The 14,221-nt window shown below is 42.7% G+C and overlaps 1 protein-coding gene across 1 annotated transcript in view; it reads left to right on the plus strand.

Moving 5' to 3' along the window:
- Positions 1-14,221, plus strand: part of MYO5C (myosin VC) — a 116,538-nt gene that overhangs the window by 17,109 nt on the left and 85,208 nt on the right. The window contains exons 3-8 of the mRNA XM_052646544.1: positions 1,379-1,544; positions 2,101-2,245; positions 5,609-5,765; positions 7,905-8,048; positions 8,748-8,829; positions 9,992-10,099. Coding sequence (XP_052502504.1) covers positions 1,379-1,544; positions 2,101-2,245; positions 5,609-5,765; positions 7,905-8,048; positions 8,748-8,829; positions 9,992-10,099 — 802 coding nt within the window. The remainder of the gene's footprint in view (positions 1-1,378; positions 1,545-2,100; positions 2,246-5,608; positions 5,766-7,904; positions 8,049-8,747; positions 8,830-9,991; positions 10,100-14,221) is intronic.

Raw genomic sequence — 14,221 nt, forward strand, 5'->3', positions numbered from 1 at the left:
GCATAAAATGTACACGCATGCACACACACACAGTGGCCGAACTGGAAAAGGAGGTTGTTGATTTAAAACAGATAACAGAAAAACTCAGGAAAAGTAAAAAATTATGAGTAGCAATTTTCTTTATCTTATTCTTGAAAGTGTGTAGGTTAAGAATAGCCTGTTTGGGGCAGGTCCATAACATAATTGCATTGATAATGAGCAGGCAGCTGCTCTGGGGACCTGTGCCCAGTTGTCCTGGACTGCCCCGAGCTGCTCTCCTTATGGAAAACAGCCCAACAAATCAAACCCCCTGCCAGCACTGACTGGAGGCATCATGACACAGGCGTCAGATGCAGCCAGACGCATGTTAACTGAGTGACCTTGGACAAGGATCTTAACCGCTCTGAATCTGTCTCCTTAAGTCTCAGTCTGAGATGCCATGCCCTCCTTGGAGGATCAAATGGAAACCAGTGCAGAGTACTTGGCCCAGGGGCTGCAGAGCAAGTTCTTGCTAAGGGGCAGCTGGCTCACCTTTTGCATCTTGTGGAAGATGGAAGAGAAGCAAGCCTGCTGGGTGACTTTGCTCAAGTCACTTCTCAAAGCTGAGAATGAAAGTACAGGAAGGTAGAACAGGTGGTAAAAAGGGCCCTTAATACTCTAACACCTACAAGACCCACAAGACCTTTATTCTGCTCAGGCAGTTACTTCCAGAATATGGGCTGGTGAAATCCCACAGAAGAGGGGCCATCCTGAGCCAGTTACTCAGCCCAGGGCTGAGGCTGATGGAAACAGGCAGCCCTGCAGCAGGAGACGTGTGCCCCTGGGAACACAGGCAGCTGCAGACAGGAATCACCTGCACAGGGAGCAGCCCACAGACACCCACATCGGCTCCTTTGGACACTCCTCACCACCGAGAATGTCAACTTCATTCATACAGAGACGCAGTAACTTTAGAGCTTCAGTGGACCTTAGATCACTGAGTCAGTTAGCAACAGAACCTTGTTTTCAAATGAAAATGTTTGTGGCACCCAGCAGCTGAATCACATACAAAGAGAGCCCCTGTGTCAGAAATTGGATGGGGTACCCAGGTCCCTGGCCATATGGCTTCCCTGTCACCCCTCATTGAGGGTTCTATAGTTCTGAGGATCCCCAATCCAGTCTAGCCCATCTTTTCACAGATGACAGAAGAGAGACCCAGAGAGGGTAAGTGACACACCCTAGGGCACACAGTCAATACCTTGATCCCCTGGCTCCTAAAAGTCAGATTATTTTCTCACTGCTATACATACATTTGTTTTCCAGAGTGCCAAAGAGGGGTAGATAGGAAAGAGAACAGTGATTCAGCAGAAACACTCCAAATCTTTTACTTCCAGAACTTTAATTTCATCTTTGTCCAAAGGAGCTGGATTATTCCGTTGATCCTGAATGTCTGCCTCCACTTCGAAATCCTGACATCCTCGTGGGTGAGAACGACCTCACAGCCCTCAGCTACCTCCATGAGCCCGCAGTGCTCCACAATCTCAGAATCCGTTTTGCAGAATCCAAACTCATTTACACCTACAGCGGTAAGGAAAGCAATTTCAGGAGAGCAGGAATAACACTGAAGTTTAACACTTGCTGTCTAGAGCATCCTGATTACGTTTTAGATTATGTTTATATTGGAAATGTTGACTTCTGCCAAAATGTGTAATCACACCTAAACATTTGCCCAGATTTCTATCTAAAAGGTACAGACATCTGAACTTAGAGAATCTGTTATAAAATGAACTCTCTCGGTGGGAAGAGTCTTCAACAAAAACTAAGCTTGGACTACCAAAAAAAATGTATGTGGGTAAAGCTTGTGTTTGAGTTTCTATTGGATATAATAAGTTTACTACTGGAGCAATATTATCATTATGTTTACGCTGAGGATGGTAAGAGCCTCTCAGTTTTAGTGCATTGCCATCTGTCGTCTAACCATAAGAGTGGCCTAGAAATGTAGGTGACATCAGCAGGGAACTGAGACTCAGAGCATAAAGTGACCTACCCAGAGCCACACTGCAGGTTTAATAAGTGGCTGATCTGAAAGTTTCTCAAAACACCTGAGGAGGTGACATCACTACATCCAACATCTTTCCTCAGGAATCATCTTGGTGGCCATGAATCCTTACAAGCAGCTGCCGATATATGGAGATCCCATCATCCACGCCTACAGCGGGCAGAACATGGGCGACATGGACCCGCACATATTTGCCGTGGCGGAAGAGGCATACAAGCAGATGGCCAGGTGGGGCTTCCTCTTATTCTCCCAATGCTCCTACATTTCCTGGGCCCTCATAGTGGCAGGGAGACAGCTGGCCCAGTCTCTAAAAGTGACCCTCAGGGCCTTCCCTGATGGCCCAGTGGTTAAGAATCTACCTTGTAATGCAGGGGGATGTGGGTATGATCCCTGGTCTAGGAACTAGACATGTTGCGGAACAACTAAGCCCACTGCTACAACTAGGGAGTCCATGCGCCACAAAGTTCCTGCATGCTGTTCCTAAGACCAAGAGCTAAACAAATAATTATTTTTAAGTGACCATCAGGCTGGAGGGGGTGCTTGGTAGGGCAGACTGACTTGTACTGAATAGCAAATGTTAGATATAGCTGACCTGTCTCCACCAAGCCTCCTGCTTTTACTCCTTCAGGGTAGTCCTGTCGCTCCTACCAACCTGGGAATAGTCAATGCTTTTCTTGCAATGTGTTTGGTGGGAAGAAAATGGATTTTTTCTCCACTATGACATGTTTAGGCTTTTTTACCCAGCCAAGGCAGAAGACTCTAATGATAGATGAGCACAGGTTTTAGCTGTAGGATATTTGAAGTTTTATGCTAATTTTGCCTTTTCTTTCTTGTGTGGTATGTGAAGTTCTTATTTTGTTAGCCCAGGACGAGGCACTGTGCACACACTCCCACACATCACCCCGAGTGCCCTCAAAAGAGCCCATGATGAGGATGCCGAGGCAGTGGTCAGACAACTGAGATTTGAAGCCACCTACCCAAGGTCACTCAGCAAGAGAAAGGCAGAGCTGGGATTTTCCCTCAGATTTCTAGATTCCATGTGTAATTTCTTTTCCTCATAACTATTCTGTTTTATCTTCAACATCCTAATCTGTAAAAGGATCTTTGCAGATCCTTACAGTTTGCAAAAGAACTTTCATAGACAGTGGTCTCATTTGAGTCTGGAAACACTTCTGTGAAGTCTTCTGAGCTGCCATCATTTCCTTATTTCCAGATCAAATCTTGAGACACAGGACCTGAATCTGCTACTATTTACTGCATAACCCTGGACACAGCCCTGAGCTCCCTCAGCTTCAGGGTCCTCATCTGTGAGCTGGATGCTCAGTGACTTAAGCAAGATAGAAATGCATGATTCTCTCATGCAGAAAAGTCTGATGGGTAGTCCAGGGCTAGCATGCCACCTCTACCAAGTCATCAGGGACCCAGTACTTTCCAACATCCTGATCCTCGGGGCAGGATCCACATCCTCAGAGCCAAGCTAGTGCTCAGCCCTCTTCTCTCTTTTCTAGGCTACAGAGTGTTCCAGGGAAAGGGTGTGTCCCTCCTGGTTAAGGAGCCCTCCCAGAAGCCCCACAGAGCACTTCTGCTCATAGCTTATTGGTCAGGATCTACTCACATGACTGTGCCCAGCTGCAAGGGAGGCTGGGATATGTAGTCTTTTGTATGGGCAGTAACATGCCCACTAAGAACTGGAGCTTAGACCCTAAGAAGCATGAGGAGGATAACTGTTGGGTCTAGAATTATCAATTAATAACCAATCACCTGGGACACCTGAACCCCATGTCCTCAAGCTCAGCAGGTATCCTCCATGCTCCAGTCAGGCCATGAGGGACTCTGTGACTCCCTCTTCTTTTTTTTCTCCCCTCTTCTTTGAAACACATCAGAGGCTGGGAGACAGGCCGGCTTTGCTCTTGAGGACACCAACTGGCCTCGAACCTGCCATCCCTACTCAGGTGCTGTGACAAATGATGTAAATTCTCCCCCTTTCCTGAGCCCTGGTGGTAGCATGGAGACTCATGAGCAGAGGGCAGCCAAGCCTGACAGTGCCAGAAAATAAAAGATCTTGAAGGTTCCCCCCAAAGTTGCCAGTTACCTTGGCTTTTGCTGCAGCAAGTTTTCTTTCAATCCTAAGACACCATGGTTCTAAGATTTACCCTCGCCCCTGCAGGTCTCCAGGGCATCAGCAAGACTAGAATCTGTGTGCCTCAGAGCATACAGGACTACTCCTGGGTGTCAATAGCATGAGCTTATTGGAGCTTCAGAGCTGAGCCAGGTTCAAGCTTGAAGAGCCAGTTTCCTCTGGAGGCCTGTCTAACTGCAATAGCGGAATTGAACATAAAGCAGGATCTTGTTGGACTTGTGGATACTACACTGGGAATCAGGAGAGCTGGCTTCAGTAACCCCAGGGTGTCATTCATGTCCTCAGCATCTTAGCGTCCTCTGTGGAACCAGGGACTGTCTCTCTAATGTCCTCTCCAGAGTTCCCAGGGAGGCTGTGTGTTCTGTGCATCACCGAGTCACTGTTATATTCATCTGTAAAATGGATATATAGTATGTGGTTTAGGATTTTTGTGAGGTCTAAATGAGAATCCTTGTAAATTATTCACCAAGAACCTGACACACAAGTGGTGCTAGGATGGCACTGTAATAAGTTTCTACCATCATCATCTTATGACATGAAAAGTTCAGTGCATTTTTTAAAGATCTCCATGTTATATAACAGAGTATATTGGCTTATGGAGCACACGTTTCCAGGCACATCTCAAGTAATTGTTCTCAAATAATGTCTTAAAAATGTTTTTATATTTAAATGAAAGGAAAAAGGACGTGACATAGGCCTGAGACTGCTGTCCTTAGAGACTTACGTGCAAGTTTGGCCCATGGTGAGCCTCTGGGAACTTGGATTTCAGGAGGGTTCATAGAATTTCCTAATTGCTGAGTAACAATTATGAGTGGCTCACTATACCTAAACTGTTCATGTGAACAAGGTGGTTCAGGCTGAACATCCACTTTCCTTCTGGGCATCTGGAATTTTGGTGTGTGATCAGAGAAGATACCTATGTGACTAGCCCCCAGTAAAAACCCTGGACACTGAGTCTCTATTGAGCGTCCTGGGCAAACAGTGTTTCCCATGTATTGTCATAGTTCGTTGCTGGAGGAAGTAAGTGCATCCTACGTGACCTCCCCGGGAGAGGACTCTTAGAAGTTCACACCTGGCCTCCTCTGGATCGGCCCATGTGCCATTTACCCTCGCTGATTTGCTCTGTCTCCTGGAGTACTAAGTCTTAAACATTAGTACGAATGTGTGCTGAGACCTGTGAGTCCTCCTGGTGGATCACTGGTCTGGGATTGCCCTTGGGAACTCTCAATACAGGGGACACAGCAGGAGACAGAGTTGTGTGTTCAGCAGGATCACAGAGAAAAGACTAGAAGGAAATTCACTGGCATGTTAAAAAGTTACTTTAGCATGATAAAACCAAGTCCCTTCTTCTGACTTATCTGCACTTTTAATAGTCTGCGTATATTGGCTTTTTAATGGGAATAAATTAACATTTTAAAAGAATTTTAAAAAAATCCTTTTGTTTGCCTTAGAAACAATAAAAACCAGTCAATAATTGTAAGTGGGGAGTCGGGTGCTGGAAAGACAGTGTCTGCTCGCTATGCCATGAGGTACTTTGCCACCGTCAGCAAGTCCGGCAGTAACGCTCACGTGGAAGACAAGGTCCTAGCATCAAACCCCATAACTGAGGTGGGTACCCTGTGGGGATGGGGCGCGGGGACAGAGGCATGTATATGGAGAGGTGGCTGGTTCATGTATATAGGTGGACCTTGTTTTATCATGCTTTGCTTGATTGTGCTTTACAGATATTTATTTTTGTTTTTTTCAAAAAAACTAACTGAAGATTTATGGCAGCTCTGTCAAGCAAGTCTATCAGCTCATTTTTCCAACAGCCTTTGCTTATTTTTTGTCTCTATGTCATGTTTTGATAACTCTCACGGTGTTTCAAACCCTCCACCAGCAAAAAGGTTATGGCTTGTTAAAGGGTCAAATGATGGTTAGCATTTTTTTTCAGCAAAAAAAAAAATTTATGAAAGGTGTGTACATTGTTTTTTTAGATACAATGCTATTTCACAGTTAATACACTATATAGTGCAAACATAACTTTTATCTGCACTGGGAAACCAGAAATTTCATGTGACTTTTATTGTGACATTTGCTTTATTGCAGTGGTCTGGAACCAAACCCATAGTATCTTCAAGGTATGCCTGTATGTGGTCCTTTAAAGACCAAAGAAGTAAGGGCAGGAAAGAGCCAGGAAGTCTGTTCCCTGGTGGGATTTGTAGGAGACTGGAGCACGGATTGCTGGTTCCAAAGCTTCTCTGCTCTACCTACTGGGCTAGAAGTTCCACCATCAGGATTTTAGGAGTCCCCTGTTTACATTTATATCCCAGGGAAATTTCCTCAACCACAGACACAACTGGTACACCGAGACCAGCAGTATTCTCTAGGCAACCAACACCAACTTTCATAAGTTGATTTTTAAATATTCAGGAATTTTTTTGCAAGTTGTTGTTAAAGCCTTGGTAGTTTGAAATCAGTCGTGGTGGAAGTATTTACACCTTTCAAATTGGCAAATGTCACATATCCAGGCTCTTCCTCCTCCCTTCCCCAAGACTGACTCATTAGCACACCACTGACTTGGGCAGACATATGAGCAAGGCCACCTATGATGGCACCAAGGAGTAAGGAGACAGCCCTCAAGGAAGAAAGAGCATCTGACAGCTCAGGGGAGAGGGAAATGAATCAATTTGGATTTATTTGGAAGTGTAGCAAATAGTTAAGACTGTTAGATTCTTAAACCTTTTCTTTCTGCTCTCTGGAATCAAAATCCTCAATGAATATTTATCAGACCACCTATTTTGTTCAAGTCACTGCGCCTGATAATACAGGAAGTAAGGAAAAGATTAAGGTCCAATCCCCAAGTTTTAAGACTCCTCTAACATAGCATATTTTAAACTTAAATGGAAAGATAAATCACAACCCAAGATAGCTATAAAAAGGTTGTCAAGAAACACTACGCTGTTAAATGCCCACAGGATAACACTGTGTGGCTATTTCTTTAGGGTTGGTCTCACCTGCAGTTATAAGCTCCATGAAGGCGGGACCATGTTTACTTGGTTCATCTTCACCTACCGAGCATGTGGCCCATGGCAGGTGCTGAGTAAACATATGTTGTCTGAAAGTATAATGACCTGGACAGGAGCGCAGTATTTGTGCATAGAAAAGGTACTTCGATATGGAGGGTGCCCAGGAAGGGAGAGGGCAAGAGGAGAGACAGAAGTCAAGAGTAGAAGTAAAAAGCAACAGTCATGCTCAGTGTGGGAGGGATGGGAGAGGGCTGTGTTTTGGTTGAGTAGAAAGTTTGAGTAGGGAAGTGATAAGGACAAAAATAAAGGTTGGATGAAGGAAGTGGACTTTAAGCATCTCTAATATTTTAGGCATAGATGAGTTGAGACACTTTATATTGATACTATCTCATTTAATCCTCCCAACTCTGTAAGATGCATCTTTATATTACAGATAGAGAAATTGAGACTTAGAAAGATGCTTGCTAGCATCACACAGATAGTAAAAATGAACCTGGGGCCATGAAACATCAGAACCCATGGTTTCCCTGATCCTGCTCAGTGTCTACCAGTAAGATTGAGGAGAGCCTTGAAGTAAAATTGAGGAGAGCTAAGGATATGTTTCATTCTTTGCAAGCCCCTGCCTTCCAGCCTCCCTCTCTAATCAGATCTTCCCCTAGCGTACAGGATTGGATTTTACTATAACTGCTCCATGAATATGGATGTAGAGGTTTTTTAACATTGTTGCTCTGTTTTGTAGGCTGTTGGAAATGCCAAGACCACCCGCAATGACAACAGCAGTCGGTTTGGGAAATACACGGAAATTAGTTTTGATGAGAGAAATCAAATTATAGGAGCGAACATGAGAACTTACCTGCTGGAGAAATCCAGAGTTGTCTTTCAAGTAAGGATAAAAATATTAGTTAAATTTCCTTTTTCCCGACTTTTATAGTGTGGCTCACATTTATGTATTCATTAGACAACCTATGTTGTTTGGTGACTTGAAGTAGAATTTTCCTCTTTCATTTGCAATGTGTGTTATTTTTTTCTGTTTCTTAAAAATGAAAATTGATGAGAAGTACAGTATCAGTAGAATTTCACAATCAAGGGAAAAGTTTATGACTTTCAGTTTTAGGCACTTTAAAAATTCTTAGCATTTAAAGATTGTTTGTCTTTCTAGAACACAAAAACTACTTAAAGTAGACCAAGTTGTTAGTTTTTTTGTATTAGGAAGAGAATGAGATCAGAGCTAGTGAGGTGGGGTTTAAGAGAAAGATTCTTCTGTCCATAAAATGGAGAAAATTATCTTCATTTTGATGCAGAAGGAGAGAAAGTAAGCCTTGTATTGCAAGGAGTTTTAAAATTTCAGCTAGTACAAATTACATTATTCTCATTTCATAGAATGTTTTCATTTAATATGATTTTCTCTGAGGTGGTTATTTGGAAGGCGATCTTCGACCACCATGTTGGGTCACAGCAAAAACGCAGGTAGATGTCCATATCCGTGAGATCAGATTAGCCATCTAAGACCCCCTTATGGAAAACCTCACATTTTCATTTGTAAAGGTCTGGTGTGATTTCAGGATTCCTCTTTATTTTACAGTCAGAAAATGAACGAAATTACCACATTTTCTATCAGCTTTGTGCATCTGCACAGCAGTCGGAATTTAAACATCTTAAATTAGGTAAGTAATGCATGGTGTGTAGAAGAGTCTCTTTTTTGTGTAAGAATTTAAATTCTAGGTTAATCTCTTCTTCTTATAATAACATCACTTTTAAAAAGTATTCTGTCCAAAAACATAAGATCCTTCAGTTCCAGGAGTGGAATTGATGCATTTAACTAAGGAGATAGATTAGTTAGGGGCAGGTTGGTCCAGAAATCAGGTACCCTTCAACTCCAGGGTTCTTTTCAAAGCTCCAGACCAAGGGAGATCATCCATCTAGAATCACCTGAAGCAGGCTTCTGACCACTGGGACTTACTGATCTAAGTCCTCAAATTTTATTTTTTATCTGAATTTCCTTGGATGGTAATTTTTCTAAGGTATGACATATTTCCCTTTCTCCTAAGACAGAGTATCTATGTCATAATTTGAACATCCTTGAAGATTCAAAATCATTATTAATTGTAATCACAATTAATGAGCCACTTTTCCTTTAGTGCCAACAGCCCAACTCCTGTGGCACCTCAGCTCTCCTGTCTTGGTCGCCCGGGGCTGAGTTGGTAGGCAGAATTGTCTAGTGTGTTGGAGTTGAATGCATGCTCTCTAACCCTGAAGAATTTGCTTGCACTTGTAGAATCTAAGTTTCTTCGGATGTTCTATAATGATGGTGTCCATGCCTTATCTGCCAAACAGAATGCAAATAGTGAATGTGGAAGGGCTTTCTGAAGTGTCACTTACTATTATTTAGGTGTACATCTGGGCTGCCATCTATGGGGTCACACAGAGTCAAACATGACTAAGCAACTTACCAGCAGCAGCAGCAGGTTATTATCTTGACCATGGTGATGCTTTTATAACAGTATACATATATCAAAACTCATCAAGTTTTCTACATTCAATGAACCTCAGTAAAGCTATATGAAATTGTTAGCTGTGGGAACAAAAACCATGTGCTCTGGAGTCAGGCCTGCATTTTACTTCTCGCTCTGCCGCAGTCACTGTTTGACTGTGAGCGGGCCATTTCGCTTTTCTGAGCCTCAGCTTCTGAGTCAGCAATGCAGAATTCTAAGGAGAATTTGTGAAGTGCTTAATATAGCACACTAAGTGTGAACTGCTCTTCTTGCTTCTGATAAACATGTATGTTCACCTTCTTGCGTCACAAACATCATGATCTTTTCCTTTCAGGGAGTGCAGAAGAATTTAATTATACGCGAATGGGGGGCAGTACGGTCCTTGAGGGTGTGAATGACAGAGCCAACATGATAGAGACTCAGAAGACCTTCACACTGCTGGGTGAGCAAAAACATCTGTCCCAGGCATGGCCGTCTTCTCTAAGAAGGCGGGCATGGGCAGCATGCGTGTGTTCTGAAGACATCTGATCTATTCTAAGTTTAGGATGTGGTTGTTGTGTTAGTTGCTCAGTTGTGCCCAACTCTTTGTGACCCCATGGACTGTAGCCCACCAGGCTCCTGCGTCCATGGGATCGTCCAGGCAACTGGAATGGGTTGCCATTCCTTTCTCCAGGGGATCTTCCCAACCCAGGGATCAAACTCAGGTCACCTGCTTTGCAGGTTGATTCTTTTACCATATGAGCCACCAGGGAAGCCCAATTTTAGGATGAGTCAATCAAAAAACATATTTAGAGGCCAAATGATCTAGATTGTGCGTTTCCCTTGACGGATCTAGACATCAACTCCTTTGCACTCAGGCTCACTGGCTTGCTGTGAGAAGCATGAGCCATAAACCCTGTGGATGCTCATGAGCTCTTCCAGGCTGACTACAGAGAAGACAGGTGAAAGGAAAGGTCTGAATCAGTTTAGAGGTGTGATGTTGAGCCTACTTGGCCTTGACAGGTATCCTGATGATCATGGTAAAATAAGGGACACCTATACGGAGTTCACTATGCACCAAGCACCATTCTAAATACTTTGTTACCTGTATTAATTCATTCAAACCTTATAACCACCTTATGAGGTAGATGCTTTCTTTTTTTTTTTTTGCGTTTACAATAGGAAAACTGAAGCATGGGGATAGTAAGTGATTTACCCAAGGTTGGGGTGGCTAGTAAAGAGCAGAACTGGCATTTATACTCAGGGTCTTTAGACATCTCATTTGTATACAGAAAACCTGATCTTTAATTGCTAGGATGCTGACCCAGGTGAAGTAGGTACTCTTCAGTGTTTTCCCACCTTGCCTTTCCCACATGGAGCTCAAGTTTGAAAAGACTACAAGTGATGTTTATAAAAATAGCCATTCACTTTCCCATTTTGTATTAGTCTAGACATACATACAAAACTGCCAGTCAAAGCTTCTGATGAATGTGAGACTATAGACCATTTTTACATCTTACAGAAAATATTTATCTCTTATTAGCCCTAGCTGTTTTCATTGTTGTGGCCTAGTTGATGATATTTGAATGCAAAAGGCAAAGAACTTGAGGTTAAATATATCAGAGTAATAGGCAAGATGAGAACAGTTGTATAACTGAGAATGAACACAAGATGGTTTCCTAAGCACAATTTCCATCCAATTCTGCTCCTTCAAAACTGCTTTAGGATTCCCCTGGCGGTCCAGTGATTAAGACTGCCTGCCACTGCAGAGAATGAGGGTTCAATCCCTGGTTGGGGAGTTCAGATCCCACTCTCCTCACAGCCAAAAAAAACCAAAATATAAAATGGAAGCAGTATTGCAACAAATTCAATAAAGACTTGGTCCTTACCATTTGGGTCCTTACCCAAATTTAATAAAATCGTCCACATGAAAAACAAAATCTTAAAAGTGACCACTTAAGAAGGGCAGTTTAGATAGTGTCTAATACTGTGATAAGCAGTTTTGGTACTTATGAACATTTTCTTAAAATAATAATCATGATTTCAATCTCTGTGTAACGTGCTCCTTTGAGAGGCAGCACGAGGAGGGGACAGACAGCCTTGCTCTGGCAGGGCTTCCAGGGGACCTGTCCTTCCTTCCCACCTCTGTAATGCGTCACCTCACAGTGAAATGATGCAGGCAAAAAGAGGATGCTCTGCAATCAAATAAGTAAGAATTAAAAGCCAAGCTGGCAGGACTCTGGAGGGTACCCTCTCCAAGACTCAGTCTCTTGATCTGTAGAACGGCTGTATTCCTTACCCACAGGACACTCATGACAACTGGAAGGGAAATGCACGTGGCACCAGGCTGAGCACACAGCAGATACTTGCGAAATGTTCCTGCCTGCTTTCTGTCTCTATGAACTATACCCTGTCGTCCAAGTCCTAACCATCCTTTGAGAAAAACCATCCCGTCCTCCAGGAAACCCTCCCTAATTATTGGAAGTAGCAGCAGCAATTTTTTTCCGATTTATCACATACATTACATCATTTTACAGATGTCCATGCCAGCAAGGCCAGGACTAACATGGGACAAGAGAGGCAACTGGGGTGCAGAGTTTAAGGAGTGCTTGCTCTCAGGATGGCTTAAGTGCAGAGCTGGCCCTGGGCACCTTGCTTGTGTTACCATGGCCCCAGCCCTGCACACCAGACCAAGATGTTTTAGGCAAAGCCCCCAAATTTTGTGGGGAATAAGAATAGCAGTCTGCTGCCTCCAATGGCTTATAAAGGTGATGGCTGCCCACTGTGCTGTGTGAAGGGGGCTGGGAAGAAAGAGACAGAGCTGTCCTGCTTCACTCCATCCCAGGATTTGTCTCAGAGAGTGACTGGGCGTGACAGGGCAACCATAGAATCTGTACCTGTTTACTTACCACCAAGTCTTATTATTTAAAAACACTAGCCTGGTGACCTCCTCTCCTCTGATGGCCTGCACTTGGCCATTAGACCTCACAGTTTAGCCCTTAATTATCTGTTGTCATGAATTTGCTCAGGTTTTTTCCCATGCCTCATAGAATAGGTCTGTGGCCTTGCACATGTGTGCGTGCTAAGTTGCTTCAGTCATGTCTGACTCTTTGTGACCCTGTGGACTGCAGGTAGACCTCCAGGCTTTTCTGTCCTTGGGATTCCTCCTCCAAGGTATCTTCCCCACCCAGAGATCGAACCCACATCTCTTGCGTATCCTACTTTGGCAGGCAGGTTCTTTACCACTAGCACCACCTGGCACAGGTCAATTATTATCTCTGGGCATCAGTTTCCCCATCTGTACACTGGGGCAGCAATGAAAATACTCAGTCATTTCAGTTATCTATTGCTGTACTCCAAACCTTGGTAGCTTAAAATGACTATTTTTGATAACATATGACATAATTTATCTGTTCCTCTATTACAAACTTTCAGGTTATTACTGGGTTATTGTCATTAAGATGAAACTTAAATGAACAATTAATTCCATTTAACAAATAACCATTAAAATTGAAAACAATCCAGCACTGTTTTAAATGATCTTAACTACGAGTGCTACTCTTTGAGAAAGCGACTTATGCCAGTGGCTCTCAATAGTAGAATGTCAGGTCACCTGAGACTTTTCTTTTAAACATCTTTAACATCTAGATATCACCCCTCTCCTACTAAATCTGAATGAGAATATCTGCAAATAATGATATATCTGAAAGAGAAAAAATAATCATGCAGAAACTTCTCATTCTAATCTATGAACTGTGTGTAAACTTTGAGATAGACATTTCCAATTAAAAATGTCTAACTCTGGGTTCCTTTCTATCAGGAATTTATGAACTAACATTCAATTTCTACCCTAGTCTATGGTTCTAACAAAACTTCTCATTTTAAAAAGATCAGGGACTTCCCTGGCTATCTAGTGGTTAGCGCTTCGCCTTCCAATGCAAGGAGTGCGATTTCAATCCTTAGTCAGGCAGCTGATATCCACCTGCCTCATGGCCAGAATAACAAAACACAAAACAGAAACAGTATTGTAACAAATTCAATAAAGACTTTAAAATGGTCCACATTTTAAAAAATCTTTTAAAAAAGTACCACTCCTTAAAAAAATCAAATTTTTTTTGCTACACAATTTTATTTTCCAAAGTTCACTTAAACTCAACAAAAGAAAATTGTTATAGAGAAATATACAGTTCTTAATGTTTCTCCACATGCATGCATTGGAGATGGCCATGAGTCCTCTAAGAATAAGAACTTTATCAATAAGCCAGATATAAAATAATAAATATTGTGTGATTCCTCTTATATGAGGTACCAATAATAGGCAAATTCATAGAGACAGAAAATAGAAGTGAGGTTACCAAGAGCTAAGGAGAGGGAGGAATAGGGAGTCATTCAATAATGACTACAGAATTTCTGTTTGGAATGATTTTCTTTAAAAGTCATGGAAATGGATAGTTGCACAATATTGTGAATGCACTTTAAGTGCATTGAATTAGACACATCTGTATGCAGGTCAGGAAGCAACAGTTAGAACTGGACATGGAACAACAGACCGGTTCCAAATAGGAAAAGGAGCACGTCAAGGCTA

This window comes from Budorcas taxicolor, chromosome 10, assembly GCF_023091745.1.
Source record: "Budorcas taxicolor isolate Tak-1 chromosome 10, Takin1.1, whole genome shotgun sequence".
Taxonomy (NCBI): domain Eukaryota; kingdom Metazoa; phylum Chordata; class Mammalia; order Artiodactyla; family Bovidae; genus Budorcas; species Budorcas taxicolor.